The sequence below is a fragment of the Sarcophilus harrisii genome, chromosome 3 (genome assembly GCF_902635505.1).
Source record: "Sarcophilus harrisii chromosome 3, mSarHar1.11, whole genome shotgun sequence".
Classification (NCBI taxonomy): domain Eukaryota; kingdom Metazoa; phylum Chordata; class Mammalia; order Dasyuromorphia; family Dasyuridae; genus Sarcophilus; species Sarcophilus harrisii.
In genome coordinates, this window is record NC_045428.1 from 558,385,050 (window position 1) to 558,411,504 (window position 26,455).

Consider the following 26,455-nt stretch of genomic DNA (forward strand, 5'->3'; position numbering starts at 1 on the left):
CTTGCCTCTCCCTTTCCCCAACCTTCCCAGTCTCCTTACACCTTCCTCTCCCCTGGGTACCGGCAACATGACCGGCCCCTGGCTGTAACCAAGGAGTTCCATCTCCGGCTCAGAGCATCTTCTCTGACTCCATGTCTTCAATCTGCTCCCTCCTGGTCTCTGCTCCTTCAGCCTTCTCTCCAATCAGTGTCTCCGTTTATTCTGTCTGTTAGTTGTCTGCATGAGGTTCGCCCATTAGACAGGGAGCAAGAACTGTCTTTTGCCTTTCTGTGTCCCCAGCACTTAGCACAAGGACTGGCACATAGTAGGTGCTTAATGACTGACTGGCCTTCCCGCCTCCTGCAGGCGAGCCATGCCCAAAACCGGAGGCGGGACCCGGGAAGAAGGCGACCGCGGGTCGGGCTGGGGGCCGGAGGGCTCTAAAAAGGCCCTCGGACTGGGCTGAACCACTCTGGAGGGCACTGGTGGTGTCGGGTGGGGCTGAGAAGAGCAGGAGGAGGGAGAAAGCGGCCTGTCTAGCAGGGACACCTCCTCCGGGGGGTCCCTACTCAGGGTCAGAGGTGAAACATTAACAAGAACTTATCCCTGTCTACACTGACTCAAGAAATAGTGCTCGGGGCCTAGAAGTCTCTGGCACGGGGCTCTCTGCGCACTTGGGGCTCAGGAGAAGGGCGTTCAGGAGCTGGCTTTCCTCTGAGCAGGGAAGTCCCGGGGCCAAGCCGGCCCCTTCAGTGTCATCTTGTGTTTGTTTGTGTTTTGTATATGCCTCTCTGCCTCTCCTCATACTCTTCTTCTTCTTCTTCTTCTTCTTCTTCTTCTTCTTCTTCTTCTTCTTCTTCTTCTTCTTCTTCTTCTTCTTCTTCTTCTTCTTCTCCTCCTCCTCTTCCTCCTCCTCTTCCTGTTCCTCCTTTTCCTCCTCTTCCTCCTCCCCTCCTCCTCCTCCTCCCCTCCTGTTCTTCCCCCTGCTCCTTTTCCTCCTCCTCCTCCCCTCCTCTTCCTCCTCTTCTTCTTCCTTCTACTTTTTCTTCTTCTTCTCCTCTTCCTCCTCCTCCTTTCTCCCTCTCTCCTTCTATATGTAATGTTATGGATAGAACTGGCAGGCAATTCTCAAAGCCTTAAACAAGGGCATTAGACCTTTAAGTCTATAGAGTGCTGAGCCTGACATTAGGGAGACATATATATTCCCAAACTTATATCTGACCTCAGAAAGTTATTATCTGTGTGACCCTGTACAAGTCACTCACTCTGTTTGCCTCAGTTTCCTCATACAGAAAATGACCTGGAGGAGGAGATGGCAAATCCTCCATTATCTTTGCTGGGAAAACCCAAATAAGATTGAGTCAGACACAATTGAACCAGAAAGTCTCCAGGGGTCCTCAAACTTTTAAAATAGGGGGCCAGTTCACTGTCCCTCAGACTGTTTGAGGGCCAGACCATAGTAAAAACAAAAACTTTGTTTTGTGGGCCTTTAAATAAAGAAACTTCATAGCCCTGGGTGAGGGGGATAAACGTCCAAATCTGCCGCATCTGGCCCATAGTTTGAAGACCCTTGGACTAAACTCTACCTCTTGGGGAGAGGGGGCTGCCTCACTAAGGAATTCTATTTGACAATGAAACCCCAGGTCCGCCTCCTATTTCCCAGTACTTCTTGTCTCCCCGGCAAGCTCCTTGAAGACAGGGGCTGCTCCATCTTGTCTTTGTATCCCTGGTCCTCAGCACAGTGACTAACACCTAAAAGGTCAAAAAATATTTGCAATAAATTGGGCTGAGTTGTACTTCCATTCACTCACTGGCAATTTCTAGGGTTGTTAATAGAATTTCTTGGAGTAGTTAAGAGATTAGACCTCCTGACTCCCTGAAGGCACTAAATCTCAGACTTTGGGGCTCCAGATATTGCCCTCTGTCCATTCTTAGGGTGACTTCTCACACAGAGTACTTACCGTGCAAGTCAATTCTGGACTTGTTGGCTTAATGGGGAAATTCTAGCATGTTGTTCCAAAACTAGCTTGGGAAAGCATCTATTAAGCTCTTACTGTGTACCTGGCACATAGAAACTAAGGCCATCGTCAATAACTTATAGTTTAGAGAGGAGTCTAGGGTACTGGGAAATTAGGTGATTTTGTCCAGAGATACACAGTCAGGATGCTTTAGAAGTAAGAACCAACTCAGGTCAGATTCAGAGGTCAGTTTTTAAGCCATTAAGGCACATTTACATAATACCTGCAGATTATGGATTTATAATTGAATGGGAGCTTAGGGACTCTCTAGTCCAACCCTGTGTTACTGATGAGGGACTTGTGATTTCTATGCCATAGAACTCCCCAGTTAAATGACCACCTCCAGGTACCTTCTTTGCAGTTTATATATTGTTTTGATAAAGAAACTGAGACTCACAGAGACTTGTTTAAAGCTGTGGAGACAGTTAAAAAACAGACTTTTTATTCAAATCCGGTCCTTCTGATTCCAAATCCAGACTTGTTTAGTTTACTGACTTCTATTTCTAAAAAACATTTCCCTAGGGTTTATAGAATTTTCTCATATTGCAGGTATTACTGATCATATTAATGATAAAATCATCTGGTAAATTACTTACCCAAGATCATATCCTAATAAGTATTTAGGACAGGATTCGGACTCAGATTTTCCTGATTTGAAAGTTGACACTTAACCATGCTGTCTCTCTCTATTGCTTGTTTTGGGAGTCAATGGGATAGCTATATGAGTCTTGAGCTTTCCCTCAGCAACTGGGGAACCACCTCCTTGTCCCTCAGCCGTGGCTTTTTTATGTCTTAGTATGCTCTTGTCAATCCAGAAACTCCCAGACATGAAGCAATCACCTTGATCTTCCAGGGAGGAAAAGGGTTCATTCTGGTCCCAGCATGAGTAAGACATTGTGAGCCTCCTTTCTAGCTGAAGTGGAGTCTTGTCTCACATGAATTTCAGCTTCATGTCAGTGTGGCTTTTCCCCCTTCCCCTCCAACATTTACTAATAATAGAAAAACAAGAAATTTAAAAAAGTTTTCTTTCCTTTTTTTTCCTTCACTAAATTTTACCCAGTGAATTGTTATGTGTAAGGGAGACAGACCCTCAAGAGTCATGAGTAGGTATAAGCAAACTGTACCATCTGGCACATGAGACATGGCCCAAAAAGCAGTATTGAGGATGTACATGACCAGAAAGGGAGGGATTGAATTTTTAATTGAGCCTTTTGATCGAATTAGGCTGCTAAGGGGTCTAGCACCTGCTATCTACAGAGTTAAGCTACAGTAGGTACCCTGAGAGAGAGACAGGAGGCAGGGAGATCAAACCATCATTGAGCTTGATAACCATCTCCCCTCAAATGGTAATGGAGAGAGCCTGGGTAATAGAAATCCTTCCAGCTCAGTCCCCGAAGCCATAGGGCACATTGTGGATGTACTTCACCCCCAACTACTGAAGAGTCAGCAAAGAAAGTTCTTGCCACCAAAATCTTGGCCGTCTCAAATGGTTTAACACCACAAGTGGATGAGATTTTAGCAGCAGAAAAGTGTTTAAAAGAAGAGGCCTTACCATCCCAAGGAGATCAAAGAAAATGGAAAAGAACCCATGTGTTCAAAAATATTAATGGCAGCTCTTTTTGAGGTGGCAAAGAATCAGAAATTGATAGGGTTCCCATCAATTAGGGGAATTGCTGAACCAACTGTGGTATATTATTGTGATGGAATACTATTGTATGTTGAGGGAGATGAGTTCAGAGAAACCCAGGAAAATAGATTAACTGATGCAAAGTGAAGTGAGCAGAACCAGAACATTGTACATTGGATCAATGATCAACTGTAAAAGACAGCTGCTCTGATCAAAACAATGATCCAAGACAATTCCAAAGAACCCGTGTAAAAAATATTCTCCACATCTGGAGAGATTGAGAGAGAGAGAGAGAGAAGTGACGAACTCTGAATGCAGATTGAAACACCCTTTTTAACTACCTTATTTTTCTTCGTGTGTGTGTTTTTTCTTTTGCAGCAAGGCTAATATGGAAATGTTTTGCATGACTTCACATGTATAATGAATATCGTTATTGCCTGCCTTCTCAAGAAGCTGGGGAAAGATGGGAGGAATGGAGAGTTGGTAATTCAAAAATTTAAAAAGCAAATGTTAAAAATTTTTATAAGTAATTAAGAAATAGCAAAATAAACACAAATATATAAATTTTTTAAAAAATGAAGTGTTACCATCTGCTTTGCTGCTATACCCTAAGGTATGGAATATTTCCATCTGACTGGAAGCTGAAACCTTCCAGATGTGTTATTTGCCACATTAGAGCTAGAGATACTTGATAGAACAGAACACTTCACTTTTCTGTTTGTCTTCAGTGCTTGCTTGCAAATGCTTAATAAATGCCTTATTCATTCATCTCCCACCTTTTAGCCTTTGCGTAGCTGTCTCGATTCCTGGAATATACTCTTTTCATTTCCATTGCCTAAATTGTGGCAAGATTCAGGCCATCTGCAACTTCCTCCAGGAAGCAATTCCTGATTCCCCTAGTGGTTTGGGGCCCCTGAACCCCCTTCAAATGATCAGGTATTTATTTATTTAGTTGTTCACATTTTGTAGCTTTCCAGCAGAAACAGGCGTTTCTCCAAAGCAGAGAGTGATTTCCAGTTTGTCTCTGTATCCTTGGTACCTAACACAGGTTGGGCTTAATGATGTTTGTGGGGTTGGACTAGATTGGAATTGGATAACTGTTGAACCACCCGAGTGCTGCACGAATACCCAAGAATTACTGCAAAATCCAGAGGCCTCCAATATGCTGAGTAGATCTTCCATGTAGTGGACATAGATAAAATTCACAGGTGAGGAGGATGTAAATCAATGACCTGCACTGGGGAAGGGAGCATCACATGGAAGTATCAAAGTTAATACATTTGGGTGTCTCAGACAAAGATGAAAAGCAGATATCCCATGAGAAGATACCTTCCTCTATTTCTTTGCAGAGGTGTGGGGACTATATGTGGAACACTGTATATAGCATCAGACTTTTTTTGGAGATATTATTTGGTTGTGATGAATCATTTTTCACTTTTTTATTCTTTGTAATAAAGAAAAGTTCTCTGAGAGAGAATGTAGGGTGGGATGTAGTGGGAAATATAGGTAATGTAAAAACAAAACATACCAATGAATATTTATTAGAAAAAATTAAATAAAATTAGTTGTTCCTTGCCCTGTTGTTGGTTTTAAAATAAATTGTAGAAGTTTTTCCTCCTTCCTCCCACTCTATCATATAGAAACTGCATGTTGCCTTAGTTGATCCCTTTGGTAAAAGATGAGGGAGGAAGGAGGGAAATTGAAAGAGAGAGAGAGAGAGAGAGAGAGAGACAGAGAGACAGAGAGACAGGGAAAAGGGACAAGAAATAGAGAGAGATAGAGACAGAGGAGAGACAGAGACAGAGAAACAGAGAAGCAGGGACAGAAACAGAGAAACAGAAAGAGAGAGAGAGAGAGAGAGAGAGAGAGAGAGAGAGAGAGAGAGAGAGAGAGAAAGAGAGACAGAGAGACAGAAAGACTTTCATATTCCCCAGACTTTAAGACCCTTATAGCAGGGCTATAAGCAAGCAAGAACAGGGGAAGGAACTCACATGGTAAGTCCAGTGGTCAGTGGGAGGTACTGGCCCTGGAAGTGCTGGTTTCCCTACAACCAAGATTCTGTCACCCTCCCTATTGGAAATGCCCTGTCATGGGGAGGAGACATAGTTGACCTGATGAACCATCAAGGCCAGCATTGAGCTCTCCACTCAACAATATCCAGCTGGAGATCTAAGCTGATCCCAGCCAGGATCAAACTAGCCTTGCAAATACCCACTGGCCCAGGGCAATGATTATATGAAGGCTGCTGCCCTCACTTGACCAGATTATATGTGGGGAGGGTGAAAGAGAGTACACATGATTAAAAAGTAAGACATTTGTTCTTAAGTCCCCCAGGGTAAATTAAAACATATTAGTATCACACAAAAAACAATTAAGAATCTAGGCAAAGTGAAATTTGCTTAGACGATCTGACTGAATCTGAATGATAACAGGATTTCAGGTATAGAGTGAGAAGGGACCTTAGTTCAATCTAGTTTAACCACCTCGTTTTGTGAGGAAACGGGATCAGAGAGACAAATTCTGGAAGAAAAAACTATCAAGGTCACAGTAATATACTGGAAAGTCTCATACTTGGAGTAGCCGATTCCTAGGTTTCAGCTTCCAGCTATGGGACCTCGGGCAATCAGAGCCTCTCTGAGTCCTACTATCTTTATTTTAAAAATGGGAGTAAGGTGTGTAAAGTGCTTTGAAAACCTTAAAATGTTCTATAAACAAAATCTGTTATTATGGAGAGAAAATTGGAGGCCAGGCCAAGTGAGGATGGAAGGAATGGGGTCACGTTAGCCCAGAGAACAAAAGACAGGGGGAGGGGGCTCTCCCTGAAGGCTGGCTTCCATTATTGGAAAAAAGGCTTTCTTGTGGGATCTCAGAAGGACCTTAGAGATCATCTAGTCTAACTTCATTTTACAGATGAGAGAATTGCGGCCCAGAGAGGGGACTGGCTTGTCCAAAGGGCCAGACAAAAGCTTTCTGACTTAAAATCAGCTACTTTTCTATGTCATCCTTAGACTTGCTCTGATGGACCTCAGTCATTGCCCGAAGAAATGGGTGGAAACCACAGAGAGGCAGATTGAAATCCAACATAAGAAAAGCTTTCTAAGACAGTTCCATCTGTCCCCAAATGTCCATTTGCTGGAGCTACCCTACCCCTGGAGGTCTTCAAGCAGACTCGTGATAAGCTTGTATTAGGAACGTTAGAGAGGAATTCTTGGCTCAGGTGGAGTGGCCCCAGAGTTCCCTTCCGAGGTTGGCCAAGGTTTAATCGGCACTGAAGCTGGGCTGGGGCTGGGGCCAGCAGAGTTCAAGTCTCCTGACTCCCAGGCCTGTCCAGGGGCATTTCGTTTGAAGTCACTTTTCCTCCCAGGCCAGATGCCTTGGGCTGGCCCCAGGACTGCTGAGTCAAGGCTTTCTACTCCCTCCCTCACTGAGGGGGATGCCCTTCACAAAAAGAGCCCAGAGAGAGGGCAACAATGATCCCACTGTTCAAAGGCCCCTCAAATATCCTGGGGACATGGCTGTAGGATTACTGTACTCCCACAAATAGCTGTTTTTTATAGCAGGACAAAAATGACAATTTGGGGTATATTTAGAAAGGGCATTTAAAAAGTCAAGGGCTCCTCTCCTTCCCAGACTAAGCCCTACAATTTTAAACTAAAAATAAATTGGTTATTGGGTTGGGTTGTTTATTTATTAAACATAAAACCTAAAACAAATTGTAAAAATTCTGTTTCTCCCTCCAGGTCCTTCTGATGTACAAGAGGCAGTACAGCTCAATGAGAATTGGATTCAAGAGCCAGAGGACTTGGGGTCCCATCCCAGTTCTGCCACTTGATCATGTAGATCTGATCAAGTGCCTTTCCATGCTCAGTTTCCTACTCTATATAACACTAATACTTGCCCTACCTATCTCACAGGAGCTTTGTGAAGATCAAAGACAATGAAATTAGGAAACACTACCCCAGCCTTCCCCATCATCACCCTCACCACCTGATTTCTCTTGTCCCCTCTACTCACTCTTTTGATCAATAATGGGACAGAGAGAGGACCTAGGATTTCAGTGACAAAAATGAACTCCCAGAGAGAAAATTCCCTTTACCCTTGTAAGATAGCATCTTCTCAGCACTTGGAAGTAAAGTGACTTATCCTCCTAGAACAATCAAGGCTGAGATGCAGGGGGGTGTGACTAAGAAGGGTTCCACATTAGAATTATTCCTACACCAAAGCCCTTTTCTGAACATACTGATTTCTGAAAATACAAATATTTATAGAAAATTTAGAGCTCTGCATGTTACATGAAAAACTTCATCTGACCCTATTAACAATCAATTCTCTAAAGCAGGTTATAGGTGATATCTCTCCATTTTACAGATGAGTAAACCAAGGGTCAGAGTGTTTAAGTACATTGTCACATAATTAGTAAGTATCGGAGTAAGGATATGAACTCAGATCTTTCTGATTTTAAGTCTAATCTCACTCCAGAACACCAAGATCAGAGCCAATGGGATTGGAGAACAATGAATCTTTGCATTTGTAATGGGCTGAAAAGAGTACCTGAGATTGAATTCAAGAGCCAGTACGTGGTAGGTTCTGTTTTCCAGAGTAACAACTTTGGAGAATGGGTGGGATAGGATGCCCAAGACCCAAATGGAAACCTTCACTCCTCTCACTTGTGAGGTGACAAAGGAAACACTGCCCCCCACTTTCTTGAGAGGCTGGCACTTCTGAACTAGAAGCAGCCATTCTGCATCTTGGGTTTTTGTTCTTGTATAAAATTTGTGGAAAGGAGGAAATATCTCGAGGCTGCTGTTGGTTTATTGAACCATCAAACTACAGTACTTTCCCCCTCATAATAACTTATTCTAGGTTGCATCAGGGAGCAGCCCTCCCCTCCAAGTTGTATAATCAGTGAAAGATCAACAAGAGCCTTGGGAAGGTTATAGGGGAGAGTAGGAAAGCCTTGACTCCAGAATCAGGTGACTAATGGTGAAATCCCAGATCAATCATTTACTAGATTTACTATATAGCTCTTTGAGCCTCAGTTTCTGTACCTGTAAAATGGAAATAGTAAAACTTATACCACTTGTTTTGACAGCAGTATGAGGAATACTCTCTGTAAACCATAAAATGCTACACAAAAATGAGCTATTATTATAGGTCAGAGGGGTAGGGGGAAATGCGGGAATGGGTAGAGAAGTATCTACATGGCAGCTGGAACAAAAGAATGGAGAAAATGAATGTCTGTCTCAGTTCTTTAGCTCTGTCTAACAAAGACACATACTACTCAAGAGAAAGCTCTTTTATCAATTTGTTTCTCTTGATGTTTTCTCTAGATTCAAAATTAGAGGTGTTTGGATTTGCTGCCTTCTGGCCACTGACATAATTTACCTATGGAGTTAGTTATATTTAATTAGCCCAGGCCCACAGCCCATTCCCTGAGCACAGAGCTCCTGGGGAAAAATGCCTGGTGAACCATTTGGACAGATGCCCTTTTGAGGGCTCTCATTATCTTGCATTCAGTATTTGAAATAATTTAATTGTTCTTGTCCCAGCTCAGTCAGAAACTCAAACTCATCATGTGACCTTCTCTAGACCTCATTTTCCTGTGAGACAAGGCATTTATCTTCCCTCTGCTTCAGTTTTCTCATCTGTAACAAGAGACGGATGGATTAGACAATCTATTGAGGTTCTTCTCAGCCCTAGGGGGTCTATGATCCCACAGCCCTCCTGTGTAAAGAAGAAGATTGGGCTAGATAGTTCCCAAGGATACAGTCAGTTCTATCATTGTTCTAAATTTCTCCTTTTTAGTTCTCTTCCAACTCTGAGATTGTTCACAAGGTCCCCTCCCTGCCCAGCTCTGCTTTTCCAAATTGAATATTCTATGGTCAAATGCTTTTTTTGGTTCTGGTGGTTTATCATCCAAGAAGTGGAACAGATATTCTACATGCTATCACTGTACATTATAAAGTCCCATCTGCCTCCAGCCTTTTGGGATTCATTATCCCTTTGAATTAGCTACGAGATCAGGGAGAAAAGTAGAACATAAATGTTAATACATATCCGACATAGCTTGCCACTGCTTCAGTGTTAGGGGAGGGAGTGTCACAAGAGTTAGGTTTGTAACTAGGGGAAAAAAGAGGTTGTCAGGGCTTGTCCCCAGCTCCAATCAAATATAGAAAGGCTTGACACAAGCTCTGCCAGAAATCTGGCTCTCCATTTCCCCCTTATCAGCGAGGGCCCATCTGGATGGAGCTGGAGATCTGGCTGAGGACCCCGGAGGGACTTTCTCTGGTCACCGATTCTCCATGTGGATGTCGACTGGAATAAATGTGACGGTGGTGGGCTGACTGACGCTGTTGTTGCTGGGCTGGCCCGTGGGAGATGCTGGGGCGGTGGGCTTGGGGCTCTTAGGTTCCAATTCCCGTCTCATTCTCATTTTTCTGTAACAAATAACATTGGAGATTCACAAGAGAGACTACAGTTGGCACCAGGAGGACATAAATGCGCATGATTATTAAAAACTTATAAAAAAATCATTAATTGTTCTATAGAGTTAGCAGAACTAGATTTAAATCATCTTTTGGTTCAAATTTTCAATTTTTCTCATTGGTGAATTCCTTCTGGAATTTGTGGAGGGGCTAAAGTAAGTAAGCTTTTACTTCCCTCCCAACCATATCCTTGACTTAAAACCTGTCTCTGTTTCTATCTAATTCTGGAACTTCCCTTAGGGCCTAGAGCCTCCCTCACCCTAGAATATCCAACCACTTCCCAACCTAAGGCCCACCCCCTTCCCTACTGAAGAGATCCATCTGGGACCTCCATTTTGTAGAAGAGTCCAAGTCAACCCTCATTCATCTGTTGGCCCTGATTCTGACTTCCAGACCTTAAAACCATTTCCCCCAATCCCACATCAGATACCCCCAACTGCCAGCCTCAGGAGGGAGTGACTTTTCCCTCATGGATCCCCTCAAACAAATAATGAATGGCTCCTTCTTGGGATTACTGTACAGACTTTTCAACGATGGGCAGATTAGAGGGTCCTTAAGGCCTCCTCCATTCTGTGACATCCCCACTGGTACCTGTTGTACATTTTTAGCAAGATGAGCACCACGGTGAAGATGATAATGACTCCAACCACAATGGCTGCTACGATGGCTCCCGAACCTGCCTCAAAGCGGGGAGAGAAGGCAATGAGAAGCCAGTGACTGGCAAAATCAGGGCTAGAATCCAGCCTTGTTCCCACACGCTCAAAGCTCTGGCCAAACCAGGGTGGTTTCTGCCCCTCAAACATACCCTGAACTTGCCCACCTTTATGCCTTATTCATGCTGTTCCCTGCTATAGTCACTCTTATCTTTGTTGTTGTTCAATAACTACTAATCATAAATCCTTATACTCAGGGCTAGAGAAGACTGGAAGATAAATAAAACTTGATTCCTACCTAGGAGTTGAAATGTACCTTCCTGAAGCCACTGGCTACTGACTCCATAATGGAACTAACTCCTTCTCTTTAAGATAACCTCCCAAGCTTGGGTAAGGTTCATCCAAAGGGGTTATGGGGCAAAATTTCAGGTATTCCAGGAAATCCATCTTCACAGCCTTTTCAAAAAGTCTGAAGGTGGTCATTCATGACATCTGTTTTCTCCAGGCCACTGTGGACTCAGGGAAATTCATCTTTTTGCTCAAATATACAATCTGGTTATAAAGATGTAAATCTCATATAGAAACAAGGACAGCCAAGTGAGGAGGAATTCTTACAGGGAGCACGCTCAGGAAAGCGCTATCCCAGAAGGACCTGAGACTGTGGTAACTGCCAAGAGCAACCCAGAAGGCTAGTGGTTATCCGCAGATATGTTGAAGGGGAAAGGGGAAGGAAGATAAGATAATGTGACAAAATCAATGCTCAGAGGTATATGGGATAAGGTTCAAGGGAGAGGAAGTAGAATTTCCCAACTCATCTTTTCCCACAATTTTCTCTGCACATTTTATAATTGGACAGACTGAATGGACAGAACAAACATGTTCCCACTAATATGTGTCAGATAGGAACTCAGGTTTTCCTGACTTCAAAGCTGCTTCTCTTTATACATATATATATATATATATATATATATATGTACATATACATTTATCTATATTATACATATATAGTATGTATATATATATACTAGTCAATGTTAATAGCTGGCTCTCCCCAATACATGCCATATAAGTTTGTATAATTAATACTTTCCCATCACTTTTCTTTTCTTTTTTACTTAATTCTAAATACTTAATTTTTACTTAATTTAATACTTAATTTACTTAATTCTAATACTTAATTTACTTAATTACTTAGCTTGCTCAGGGTCACACTGCTGGATTTAAATCAGATCCTCCTGATTTCAGGGACAGTGCTCTATCCACTGTATCTATCCCCTAGCTGCCCCTACTTTCTTATATTTAGACAGAATTTGCCCAAAAGTCTCTCCTATAATGGCTCCAGCACATCCCTGAACCCTTATCATATAATATGATGCAGTGCAGCCAAAAGTGAATGACTGATCCTGCTACCAGACTATAAGCTCCATGATATAAACTTGATAGTTCCCTTAGTACTAAATACTTGACTCTACATACTGTAGGTGCTCAATAAATGATCATTCAAAGAATGAATGAATGAATGAATGACCAAATACACGTTTGGAGTGACTTGCCTCTTGGCCTAGCCCATGGCTACCTCTCTAGAGAACCCCCAGCAAATCTGATTGAGTGAGCCTCTCTCCCAGCACCTGGCCCAGTCCCTGGCACCTCACTCAGTCGCCCTTACTCTTATAAAGGAAGTCTTCTGTGGACATCGCGGTCTCATTCCCTGGAAAGCTGGCACCTCCCAGAGGGGCCACCGTGGTCATCTTGGTCTTGTCTACAAAGAAAAATAATTGGATTAAAAAAATCAGATTTCCCCTTAAGTCTAAGCTCCATTGCCCATCTCTTTCCTTTCCCACAAACACCCATGAAAACAAATTCAATTTCTCAACAAATATTTACTCAGTGTTTCTTACATGGTAGGTATTTTAAGTTCAACACTCATTAAGCGCCTACTATGTGCTGAGCACTGGGGAGAGCAATCCATCAATCAACAAGCATTTAGTAACCCACAATATGCCAGGAGTACAAAGATTTGAGGCAAACAGGATTAAGTAAGGGACCCTTGCCCAGGGTCACACAGCTATTAAGTCTGGAGCTGGATTTGAACTCATCTTCCTGCCTCAAGGTCTGGTGGTCTATCTACTGAGCCACCTTGGGCCCTCTGTGATATGGACAAGTCATCCTCAAGGTGGCAACTACAACATACAACTAAGACAGAAGTCTGGGGATTGTCACTGAGCGTAGGAATCCAGGAGGGCTTTCTGGAGGCAGTGCCATTTCATGGCATCGTGGATTTGTCACTGGATTTGTAAAGGGGAGCTTAGATACCCTTTACCTGAATCTGTGATTTTAAAATTCAATTTATTTTTAGGAGGAAATTGAAGCTCACAGAAAGGAAATTACTCGCTCAAGGACAGACTCGTAGAAGAAGAAGAAGAAGAAGCCATGTTATTTCTACTCACTACAATCCAGCTGGGCTTTAAAGGCCCAGAAGAAATTCAACAAGCAAAAAGAGAAAGGGATAGCATTCCAGGTAAGAGGTACAGTTTGAACAAAGACACAGAAGTAGAAAAGCACAGGTTATGTTCAGGGAGCAGACTACCATCCATTATGGCTATAACTTATTGCATATTGAATGGAATAATATTTTTCTTTTTCTTTTAATTATAATAACTTTTTATTTTTCTAAATAAATGCAAAGATGGTTTTCCATATTCATCTTCACAAAACTTTGTATTCCAAACTTTTCTCTCTCTCTCCCTATCTTCCCCCTCCTTAAGATAGTAAGCAATCCTAATATAGATTAAACATGTGCAATTCTTTCAAACATATTTCCAGATTCATCATAATACACAAGAAATATCAGATCAACAGCAGGATGATTTCAGAGAGGCCTGGAGAGAATTACATGAACTGAGGCTAAGTGAAATAAGCAGAACCGGGAGATCATTGTACACGGCAACAACAAGATTATACGATGATCAATTCTTTTTTTATTCAAGTTTTTTATTTTCAAAACATATGCACAGATAATTTTTCAACTCTGTGTTCCAAATTTTTCCCTCTTCTCCCCCATAGATGGCAAGCAATCCAATACATGTTATATATGTTATATAAATCCAACATATGTAAACCAATTTATACAATTCTCTTGCTGCACAAGAAAAATCAGATCAAAAAGGAAAGAAAATGAGTAAGAAAACAAAATGCAAGTGAACAACAACAAAAAGAGTGAGTCTCAATCATCTCATTGCCCGTCAGAATTGACCATCATATGATTGAGGCCACTTTCAATGATCTTATGATGAGGAGAGTCATCTACACCCAGAGAGAGAATTGTGGGAACTGAGTCTGGATCACAACATAGCATTTTCACTCTTTTTGTTGTTTGCTTACATTTTATTTTCTTTCTCATTTTTCTTCCTTTTTGATTAGATTTTTCTTGTGCAGCAAAATCATTTTATAAATATATTTACATATAATGGATTTAACATATATTTTAACATTGTATAACATATATTGATTGCTTGCCATCTAGAGGAGAGGGTGGGGTAAAGGGGGGAAAATTTGGAACACAGAGCTATGCAAGGGTCAATGTTGAAAAATTATCTGCACATATGTTTTAAAAATAAAAAACTTTAATAAAAAAGGGAAAAAAGAAAAGAAAAAGCTTTAAAAAAAGAAATATCAGGTCAAAAGGGGAAAAAAACATGAGAAAGAAAAAAAACAAGCAAACAACAATAACAATAACAAAAGGTGAAAATACTATGCTTTGATCCATATTCGCTGTCCATAGCTCTCTTTTTGAACGTGGATGGCTCTCTCCATCATAAGTCTATCACAATTGCCATGGATCACCTCATTGTTGAAAAGAGTCGAGTCCATCACAGCTGATCATCACATAGTCTTGTTGTTGTTGTGTACAATGTCCTCTTGGTTCTGCTCATTTCATTTAGCATCAGTTCATGTCAGTCTTTCTAGGCTTGTTTGAAATCAGCCCGTTTGTCATTTCTTATAGAACAATAGTATCCTATTGCATTCATATACCATAATTTATTCAGCCACTGGATAGAATAATATATTAAATGTAATAATATAAGTAAAGGTTGGCAAAGACAAGTGATGATATCAGACTGTGATGGACTTTGAATGCCAATGGCAATGCTTTTACCTCCACAGGTTTGCATCCATGATGAACCTAAATAAATCTCAGAATCTCAGAGACAAACTAAATGAAAAAGAAAACTAGTTGGAAAACTTCAGAACTTTGGCCAATATGATGATAAATCATCTTGCCACATCCTGCTAAAGATTTAAAATGCAAAATGAGACAGTCCATTTCTGGCCATGGCATTTGTGGTGATTTTATTTTGCTGGACTTTGTGTATTTGTTATAAGGATATCTTCCCACCCCACCCCAAAAACAAACAAACTGTTCAGTTGGAGGAAAGATAATAAATCCTTCCCAAACTGAATAAACAGTTAAATAAAAAAAGATATAAAATTAAGACTCAGAATCCTAGATTTTTATTCCTACCTCAATTCCTCCTATTGTATAACCCAGGGACATTTCCTTATCTAGTGCTTAACACACTTTGGGCCTCGCACATAGTGGGTGCTTACTAATACTTGTTGACTTGTTTTGACTCTATCTGAAAAGAACTTTAGAGTTTCCTAGTTTTTCAGTAATTTTCAGGATTTTCAGATATTCCCCAGAACGTCACCTATTTAGGGTTAAAAGAGATCTCAGAAATCATCTAGTCCAAATACCCTCATTATGAGATCAGAGATTCATCTAAAGCCACACAGGAAGAAAATGGTGGAGAAAGAATTTGCACCTGGGTCTTCTGATATAAATCCATATTTTTGGTATAAATCCAGGCTGGTACCACATTGAATCTACAAGAAACCAATATTTGTGCTGTATTTCAAGTATTACCAAGTCTTTCCCTCATAATTGTGCTATGAAGTATGTGGTACAAATATTATTCTCCCTACTTTCCAAAAGGGGAAACTGAGACCTGAAAAGGGGAAGTAAATAGTGCAGTCATATAGTGAGCACCATTACCTGAACCGATCACTAAAAGGAAGTTGAATGAAAAGCAACAGAAAAACTTAAAAATAAAAAAAAAGGTTCTTGAAAAGAGATAATAAAAGATATCTTTTCTTTCCTGGTAGAAAGATGGGGGGTCACCAGGGCAGAAAGTGGCCTCTATGTTAGTTAGTTTGCTTAATTGGTTTTCTTTGTAATAAGGAGGGTTCAGTCTGGAGGAGGTGGGGGTGGGAAATGAATGTGTTATCAAGACAAAAGGCCTCTATAAAATGCCTTAAAAAAAAAAAAAAAAAAGAATTTTGTCTTAGAATAATCAACTTGGGTCTCCTGTCTTGTCCAAGGTTCTTTCCAAGTAATTTTACACAAAAATGCAAAGAATTGTTCTGGATGATTTAAAAAACAACAAGAAAAGGGAAAACAAGTTTGGATCCAGTGGCTTCTCTGGTGTGGACATATAAGTGTCAAGGGGAATAGGGCCTTTGCTGAACATAGCAAGATTCCAAGGGTCCTACTGGTCAGTCGCTGCAAAATCTCATCACACCCACAATCCCGTCACTCCATCTTGGAGGGTGTATAAGAGGCTGGATGGACCTAAGTGGGAAGGTAACTTCAGCAGGAATGGTTCAACTCTGTGGGAATGTATATGGAACCACATGGAGAGGAAAGGCAGCAATGGAAGCCCCCCCACCAGCACAGAGGGGTCGAGGGGATGCCTGGGGAGCCTCAAAGGCATAGAATGTGCCAGGTGGCATTCCTGAACAGGTGTTTGTCGGATTACATCAATTTTCTGATTGATTAAAGACTAAGCCATATAGATTCAAAGTCATAAAATATCAGAGCTGGGAGGGTCTTAGAACCCAGGAGATCAGAGCTGAGAGGGCCCTTAGAACCCAGAATGTCAGAGCTGGGAGGACCCTTAGAACCCAGGAGGTCAGAGCTGGGAGGGCCCTTAGAACCCAGGAGGTCAGAGCTGGAAGGGCCCTTAGAACCTGGGATGTCAGAGCTGGAAGGGCCCTTAGAACCCAGGAGGTCAGAGCTGAGAACGATCTTATCAATTATCTGGGCCACTTAATTGTTAATGCTGTAAAGTTACCCATGTATAAATCTTGTAAATAAAAGGCTATTAAAAAAAAAAAAAAAAAAAAAAGGGTTAATGTGGAAAAAATATCCATGCATATCTTTTGAATATTCAAAAGCTTTAATAAAGATTTCATTTCTAAAAAAAAAAAAAATTATCTGGGCCACTTTTTCCTCCTTATTTGTTTATTTATTTGTTTGTTTGTTTTACAGAGGAGAAAATTGAGCCTAGTCTGCCCATAGTCAGTGGGGAAGGGATCTGCCCATAGTCAATGACTTAGAGGCAGAGGTAGAACTCCAGCCTGAGGCTCTCAGAGCTGGCTGTTAAATTTTGTTTAAAGTCCTCTGGCGAAGGGAAACTTATGTTCTGCTATTTCTCTTGGATTTCCCTGTAACAACCTGTGTGGTCTTGGACAGGGCGCTTAGTCTTTCCCGGCCTCAGTTCCCTCATTTGTAAAATGATGGGCAGACAGCCTCTGAGTTCTGTTCCTCTGGTGTTTCTATAATGTCCCAGTCGCCTCTCCCAGAACAAAGGCAGGAAGGAAATGAATGTTCATAAGGTGCCAACTAAGTGCCAGGAACCATGCTAAGCACTTTACAATTATTCCCTTTTCATCCTCATACCACCCTTAAGAGGTAGGTGCTGTTATTATCTCTATTTTACAGATGGGGAAGTGATTACATAGGTAAGTGTAGCAAGTGTCTGAGAGTGGATTTAAATTCAGCTCTTCCTGATTCCAGGCCCAGTCTCTGCGTGCACCACAGATGTGCTAAAAACTGAACCCAATATTCTAGAACTTGTCTAAGGCAGGGAAAATAGAAGGACATTCACCTCCTTAGCTATGACCCCAGATCTCTTCTTAAGGCAACCTCAGATCACACTCATTTTCTTGGCTGTCATATGGAACCATTGACTCATAGGGAACTTGCCTTACACTCAAACCTCTTCAGATGGCCTTGCCATGCCTCCCATATTTTTTTTAAATCCTCATGAGTGCAATTTAAAAAATTAAATCTAAGACTCTTACATTTATATATACTGAATTTCATGTTATTATTTTAGACTGTCAATATTTTGTAATCCTGACTATGTACCAGCTATCTTTGATATGCAGGACACCCATGTCTTTACTCGGCCCATTGATAAATATTTTTTTTCACATTTTAATAGTATTTCATTTTTCTAAATATATGCAAAGATAGGTTTTAACATTCACCTCTGCAAAACCTTATGTTTAAAAATTTTCTCCCTCTCTCCTCTCCTCTCCAAGACAGTAAGCAATCTGATATAGGTTAAATATGTGCAGTTCCTCTAAACATATTTCCATATTCACTAAGCTGTGCAAGAAAACTGATAGAGCATCTGGCCAAACGCAGATCCCTGGGGCACTCCACAGGAGACTTTCCAAGTTGGCAATGATCTTGTCTGGGACTCCTGGCTCTGATGAAGTCACAAATTTGATCATAATACAAATACTGTGAATATTTTTCATGCACCTGCTGTCTCTTCCAGTGGATTGATCTCCCAGCTCTTTGAGGACAGGGCTTTTTTCATTTTTATATCTCCACTGTCCAGCACACAGCAGGCACTTAGCAAATTCTTATTGATTGGTATTTCTATAAAGCATTTGATATTGTCCTAAACACACTAGAGGCTTTCCCAGGACTAACCAGAAGCTAGGTGATGTAGTGGATAGAGCGCTGGACCTGGAGATAGGAAGACTCATCTTTATGAGTTAAAATGCAGGTTCAGATACTTCCTAGCTGTATGATCCTGGGCACATCACTTAACCATGCTTACCTCACTTTCCTCATCTGTTAAATGAGCTGGAGAAGGAAATGGCAAAGCATTCTAATAGTTCTGCCAGAAAAACCCAAAATGGGGTCATAAAGAGTCAGATGTGGGCAGTTAGGTGGGAACAGTGGATAGAGCACCAGTCCTGAAGTCAGGAGGACCTGAGTTCAAATCTGGCCTCAGACACTTAACATTTCCTGGCTGTGTGACCCTGGGCAAGTCACTTAACCCCAACTGCCTCAGGGAAAAATAAAAGAGTCACATGTGACTGAAAAACGATTGACCAACAAGCCAATCCCCATCACAAATCAAGCATGAGGTACAGATGGACTGCTCTCTATAGTTTGCTGAAAAGGGCCCATCCAACGAAGTGGTCACTAACTAACTGGGCAGCTGCCCCAGTCAAACTGAGGCTTGTTAAAAATCTTGGCTTCCAAAGGCCAAGAACTGCCACTGCATCCAGGGAGTTCATCCAGGGCCATCTCCAGTCATCCTGAGCTATATCTTGGGCCTGAATCCAGATGGCTCTGGAGGAGAGAGTGAGGCTGGTAACTTTGAGCTTGCATGTCTCAGCATCATCTTTCTGATGTCATGGACCTCTGAGAATGAAGGACAAATAATAAAAACCATGGAAGGAGCCTCAAATTTGAGACAGAAGACCCAGGTTCAAATTTTTACTGATGTGCTATGTGATATTAGGCAAGCCCCTTAACCCCTCTGGGCTTTAATTCCCTTATCTGTGAAATAAAGGCATTGGACAAGGCCCTTTCTGGCTCTAATTTGCTGATCTGAGGAGAGCTTGATAAATCCTATAGCAGTCTGAATAACCTTGTAAGGTACAAATATAAGCAGCCAGGAGGCCTCATAGAGTAAATGCCAAATGAGTGGAATAGAGACCAAGGGCCCTCAGGTCCGTAGGAGGAGGCCAGGTCCGTGGGCCGGGGCTGCCCATGCCCAACCAGAACTGGAATGTGACCTAGAGCTTCCAGTAGCCTGTTTGTCTTTTGGCCACGTGTCAACATTCCTGCTCCCAAGAATCCCTAGTCCCTCGGAGCCCGCCCCACTAAATATGTACCAGACTGGACGGCCATCCTCCTCCGTAGTGAAAGAGACTGATGAAAACAATATAGCATGGAGAAACCTGGCATGTGGGCCGGTCTGCCCCCACTGAATGCCTTCTTTGTTTAACCCTGGCCTGGTTACGGTAACATGACCCTCCCATCTCGAGTGGGGGCCTGGTACCCTAGAGAAAAAAAACACTGAATCGAAGCTTCTGGAGCCCAGGTAACATAGGAGAATGTTTCATTCCCCCTCCCCACCCCCTCACTGTAGCCTGGGCTGCATGGTACAGAAACAGCCCTAGAATGGGGATCTTTCATCTACCACGAACTCGTTCAGGGACTTGGGCTAAGTGATTTCCTTTTTCTGGGCCTCAGCCTACCTTCTTTATACAAGCAGGGCTTTTTAGAGATTTTCTCCAAGGATCCTTCCAGCCCTAACTCTCTTGGTTCTCTTATCTCTTCTGGTCCTGAGAACCCACAGTCCTAGGACAACTTTCCTTCACTTTAAAAAACACTCTTTGCTTCCCTCAATCCCAGCTCTCCCATTCAAACATTGAGTGTTCTCCATCACAAATCATGAACACTGGAGCTATTTGGTCCCAACCTTATCTTGGGTATTCTTTTTTTCCCAGGTGGAGACCACTGGAAACTTGGGCATAAGCCAGAGACAAGATCAGGGATGGCTTCTCAAAGTTGTCCTCAGAGGCGAGCATGGAGCCTTCTGGGAATCCATGGGGAGACACCATAGAACTCTACCTCACCATCTTCTCTCACCATCTCCACGCTCCCCTAATTGTTCTGAGAATTCTAGGTGGGAGACATCCACCAGTTGCTTAGGCATTTCCCCACCCCCAAGGCAATTATAGTTAAGTGACTTGCCCTAGATAACACCACTAGTAAATGTTCAGTGTCTGAGGTCACATTTGAATTCAGGTCCTCCCAACAGCAGCCCTCATGCTCTATCCATTGTGTCAGTTAACTGCCCCCAGTTAAAGGACACTTTAAAATTTCTCAGGGATGCTGGCTCTAGGCAATATTAGTAAAACTACACTCTTTGACTTCCTCCAACTCATACCACCTTCCATCACTCAAACTGGATCACAGGCTCACTGTTTCCCGTTTGTCTTTCCACATATTCCCCTCCTCCAAATTCCCAACATACATTGCGCACTTAATATAGGTTTGCTCATTGATCGGTTGTTGCCATTACCCAGGGCTCTAAGAATATTGTACTGGATTGATCTTTAAAGTAGCTTTCTGTTTTTAAGCCAATATTATAAGTCAATATTGGGACTGTTTCTTTATAGTTTAAGGATGGTTGGTGGTTAAGGAGTTCAATCAGAAGCTGTAAAACCCATGACATACTGTTATTGAGTCATTTTTCAATCATGTCTGACTCTTCATAACCCTATCTGAGTGTTCATGTGTTTTGATTTCTTAGCTAGTTTACAAACATTTCAAGGATAAGTATTATATTTTAGAACTTTTTATATTCTTCGGAAAAAAAAAAACACACAAAAAACTAAAACCAAAGAGTGGGCAGAGAGTTTGGCTTGGAATGAGAAAGACCTGGAGTCAAGTCTCATCTCTGAGACATATCGCCCAAGTGACTCCGGGAGAGTCACATAAGCTTTCCATGCTCTAGGCAACTTTCTGCATCTGGAAATATTATAGCTGGTGCTGACCTGCATTGTTAGAGGGAATTCTCTCTTCCAGGAGGCTCCCTCTGAGAATAAAATCATGGATTCACTCGCTACCCAATAATTTCTTGCACTGCCCATAGGATCTAAAGCTGAAAGAAACCCTAAAGGTGGGTCATGTAGAGAGGTGTGTGATTATGCAGAACAAGCAAGAGTTTTGATACGATTTCATTTTCAATCAGCAATGATAAGGTTTGTGTTTCTACTAACACTAGGCTGGCTGGAAGATCTGGTCCTGACCAGATGAAACTGGACCACGCTGGTTTCTCAATGTTTAGTTAAGTTTCTGTTAGTCCAGTGCTGGATTTCGTGCCATACACGTGTTCCACTGCTCTCTTTTGTTGTTTGTTTAATTTTGTGGTTTTGGGGAATGGATGGATATTACTACAAAGAAGCAGCCAAAGTTGTAACTCTTTTAAAAAGAGCACATTTCAATCACTGTTATCACTCAGGGTATTAATGTAAGCATTAAATACTCACCTTTAAAGGATGATTCAAGCTCATGATGAAGCAGGATCGATTACACCTAACTGAAAAGGAAAGTTCAGGAAAAAACAAAAACCCCAATAAGAACCAACAAACTGGGGCAGCTAGGTGGTGCAGTGGTGCACACTCAGGAGGAATGGAGTCCAAATATGGTTTCAGATATTTGAAATTTACTAGCTTATGACCCTGGACAAATCACTTAACCCCAGTTTGCTGTGAAAAGCAAAAAAGAAGCAACAAAGTACCGCTGCTAAATAGCCTAATTAATCCTCAGAAAACAAGCAAAGATTTTCAGAGCAACTTTGCAGCTAGAGGGGTTGAAATTTATTCATCTACAATGTGGTATATAGTCTTCTTGAAATTGGAAGTTTATTTGGAGGACTAGCTAAAAAAAAAAAGCTATCTAAATATTACTAAAAAGAAAAAAAAAACATTTTTCATGGCAAGACAATAAAAGTACTAGATGACTGAGAATTGGAAAAAAGATAATTTTTATTGGAGAAACTCACTTTTTCATTCCCCAAATCATTATCATATATATATATATATATATACACACACACACACATTATCAGAAGTCCAAGTAGGCTCATAAGACCTAAGCATCTTCATAAAGCTTCATAGAACACTCAAAAATGTTTTTGTTTTTAGCTTCTAAAGTGCCTGGAAGTTTTATCCTTATTAAATGATGATGAATTTTGATAAATATATTAATACAATGAGAAATAAAATTATTCTGAAGTTGCAGATATTCCAAAACGGAGATGGAATCTGCCCTTATCCCATGCCATACAACATGAAAGATTAGAAATGTATCCAAGAGATGGAGATAAACAATGCTTTAATAGCTTTGGAGCTCAACTTATTGAAACCCCACTGAAAACTTAAAGGCTGGGTAATCAAGACTAGACCTGCAAACATGAAATGCTTGTCAAAAGTAAACTTTATACCCTGCATGATAAAAGTATGGATTGCCCAATGAAAAGTTTAAAGACTATGGATCAAATTCTTCTGATCTCAATAGCAAATTGTGCAAAATAAGTACAGAGAAAGACAACATGTTATATATAAAAAAAATTTTTGTCAAGGTGTAAAAGATTTCAGTTGATTGTGTACCTCCATAAGTTTAACTATTTTAATTTGTTCCAAGTAATGGGCATAAAACCATAGTCAGATTTAACAGATGATGTAATAAATCTTGAGAACCAAAAGGACCCACCCAAAGTCATACTTGTAGTCAATGTCACAGCTGGGATTCCTCCATGGTAATACATGGCCTCTCATCCATTTTTCTTGTTTTTCTATCTGAATTCTACAGGGTTATTGGGGGTGGGGGGAACTCTAATGAGTCAAGGTCCAATTCAACCAGCCTGGGTTATGTATTCTATTACTCAAAAACTTTTCTGAGAGGAATTTCTGTCCTTTACGTTAGCTAAATGGAGGCCGGACATGTCCTTGGCCACATACCAGCCCACGCTGCCCTGCTGCTGATGGTGCTAGAACTAGAACTCCCCTGATTGGTGAGAGCCCATGATATCCAGCCAGCCCCAGATACAAAGAAGAGGTCATTGTCCCTGCCCTCAAGTGGCTTACAGTTTAGCTGGGGAGCAAGAGATAAATACATTAGAAGTCAAATGAATTCTGTGTAAGAGATGAGTAAAAGTTCAGAAAACAAATCAGAAGGTGCTCTGTGATTAACTACCTAGTGATCGGTATCCAGGGGTCCTCAAACTTTTTAAATAGGGGGCCAGTTCACTGTCCCTCAGACTGTTGGACGGCCAGACTATAATAAAAAAAAAATTTTGTTTTGTGGGCCTTTAAATAAAAAAACTTCATAGCCCCGGGTGAGGGGGATAAACAGTCTCAGCTGCAGCATCTGACCAAAGCCGTAGTTTGAGGACCCCTGGACAGTGTCAGAGATGAGAAATCCCTTTGCCCTGGGCTGGTCAGAGAAGGCTTCTCGGAGGAGGAGGAGGAGGAAGAAGAGGAGCTAACTGAGCTGGACCCTAAAGGCCTCCAAAAGGCCAGCCAAATGGAGAAGGGGAATACAGGGCAGAAGAGTAGCGCTGGCTTGGTTAATGTACTTAGATTTAGCCAGAGGACCCCACTGGAATCCTGACTGTGGCTATTGGTCCCTGGTTTTCACAGAGGACCCTGACATCAGGGAGGTGATACCGCGACATGCAGGCGAGCTGGATTTAAGTGAGGGAGGGCTGGGCAAGGGCACCTGCCTCACTTTCCCCTCCAGAGCCACTGGTCCGGTGGCCAGATAAAAATCACTTACTAGCTGGAGAACTTAAAGAACTTAATTTGCTTAGGTCTCAGTAGAGGTCAAAATGTAATAACATTAGGTCTCTTTATGCACAAAACCTTTGATCCCTTGACTCATTTAATTACAGGGAGAATTGTGAACCCAAATCTGGAATCAGAAAGATACAAGATGTATGTAGGGGACAGTGAGACCATCTGGGTCTGAGAGTCAGAACACTGGGCAGACTGCCGTGTGACCTTCATAAAGCCATTTTCTCTCATGGGCCTCAGTTTTCTCCAGTACAGAATAAGGGCATGTGGATTCAATTTGCTTTAAGGTCCCTGCTAGCTCTAACAACCTCCAAGGGCAGCTATCTTGTGATTTTTCCAGTCTTCCTGTTTGGGACGTGGCCCTGAGCCTCTCTAGGGAGTGCCTTACACGCCCCTTATCCCAGAAGTAACAACATCCCCTTTCCCCGTCCTGCCCATCCCATCTTCCTGCTCCAAGACCCCAGACTCCAGAGGAGATGGGAGTTGGGGGAAACAACCACAGCTGCTCAAGAGAGCTGGGGGCAAGTTCCAGCAGCCAGGAGCCACAGCTGGCTCTCAGCCAGTCACAATAGCTCCAAAGACACACTGGGATGCTTGTTTGGGTGACTAAGTTCCATTTAAAAACTCTCTCCCCCCTCATGCTCTCCTCTTCCCTCTTCCCCTTGCCCTGCCCTTCCCCCACCATCCCCTTCCCTTCCCCCATTTTCTCCCTCTCCTTTTCTCCAATCTCTCTCTCTCTCTCTCTCTCTCTCTCTCTCTCTCTTTCTTTCTCTCTCCTCTTTTTCTTTTCTTTTCTCCTGTGACTTCAAACCACCATGTTTTTCACTGTCTTTGGTTGAAAGCTAAAAATGGTTGGACTCTGGGCCTGGAGAAAGCCCTTAATTTTCCAACTAACAATGTTAACAAAAACCCAAATTTCTATACCTAATGAATTTTACATTTTCCTACATTTCAGTGTACAATCTCAAGGAGGCCTGGAACATCATTGATGAGCTAGTGATCAGGAAGAGAAACGGGATGGAATTCCCCTTCCAACTCAGGAGCACCAACTGCTCTCAAGTTCAGCAGTGGCTCCATATTGGAAGTTGGGGAGGGGGCAGAGTGGAGATGGGAAAGCTAATTAAATTTAAGCATCGGCTGGAGAATTATCATGGACATTCCAAACACACTCCTTTATATGTTGTCTCCCATTGTTAGAAATAAGTTGGTTGAGGGCAAGAACTGTCTTTCCTTGTGGAGCACTTAGTAAGCACCTGATAAATGCTTTCTCATTTATTCATTTATCATTCACTTAGAACTGAGAGGTACCAAGGGAGCTCATCTAGTCTAATCTATTCATTTATTAGACTCATCCCATTCCTTATAATAGGAAATTAAAGCTTAAGGATGTGATTTACCTAAAAGTATAACAGGTAGTGTCAGTCAGGTTTTGAACCTAGGCCTTTCAGGTGCAAGAGAATGGACTTTATGAACTACTTAGTCCAATGCAGGGTATCATAGTTACTCACTATCTGCTACATTCCCCCAATCCAGTATGAGTGATTGTAATAAAATTAATAGGATTGTAGACTTGCATTAAATTGAACTAAAATGTAGTAGAACCAGTAAAATCCTGAAGAAAAGGACAAGTTATGTATGTGAGATAAAGTAAATGTGAGCCTTGGAGTGAGAATCAAAGGCTAAAAAAAAGAAAGTGTGAAAAAAGCACAGAAACTTTCAAGTAGAAAGTTTGCTGGCTTAGTAGCCATCTGGTCCAACCTTAACCTCAACAGGATTCCTCCCTACAACATCCCCAACAAATGGTCACCTAGCTTCTCTCTACATGAAGGCCTCCAGTGATGAGGAACCCACAGCCTTCTCAGGGAGCCCATTATACTTTCAGACAGCTTTGATATTTCAAAAATAGCTTCGTTAAAAAGATTTTCATTAAGTCAGGCCTAAGTTTTCCTGGCTGAAACAGCTACCCATTGGTCTGTCATTTTATGTCATGCAAAATAAACCTGATCACTTTCTAGGTGGTCTCCTTCAAGTGAATGCCTTTTTTTGGTATACACAGCACTTAGCACAATTCCTGACACAGACAGGGTTCTTCTTCTTCTTTTTTTTAATAAAGCTTTTTATTTTCAAAACATATACATGGATAATTTGACAACATTGACACTTGCATAGCCTTGTGTTTCAGATTTTCCCCTCCTTCCCCCCACCTCCTCCCCTAGATGGCAAACAATCCAATAT

The 26,455-nt window shown here is 41.7% G+C and overlaps 1 protein-coding gene and 1 long non-coding RNA gene across 2 annotated transcripts in view; one reads left to right on the forward strand and one right to left on the reverse strand.

The window, feature by feature from the left end:
* Window positions 1-1,491: 1,491 nt before the first annotated feature.
* LOC116422819 lies at window positions 1,492-5,070 on the forward strand. The gene is made up of 2 exons (XR_004233354.1): window positions 1,492-4,107; window positions 4,408-5,070. It is a non-coding gene; the product is annotated as an uncharacterized LOC116422819 (long non-coding RNA).
* Window positions 5,071-7,188: 2,118 nt separating this feature from the next.
* NCMAP (non-compact myelin associated protein) overlaps window positions 7,189-26,455 on the reverse strand; it is an 86,719-nt gene continuing 67,452 nt past the window's right edge. Inside the window, exons 4-6 of the mRNA XM_031961533.1 lie at window positions 12,429-12,521; window positions 10,701-10,785; window positions 7,189-10,061 (exon numbers count right to left, since the gene is read on the reverse strand). Coding sequence (XP_031817393.1) covers window positions 9,914-10,061; window positions 10,701-10,785; window positions 12,429-12,521 — 326 coding nt within the window. The 3' untranslated portion in view covers window positions 7,189-9,913. The remainder of the gene's footprint in view (window positions 10,062-10,700; window positions 10,786-12,428; window positions 12,522-26,455) is intronic.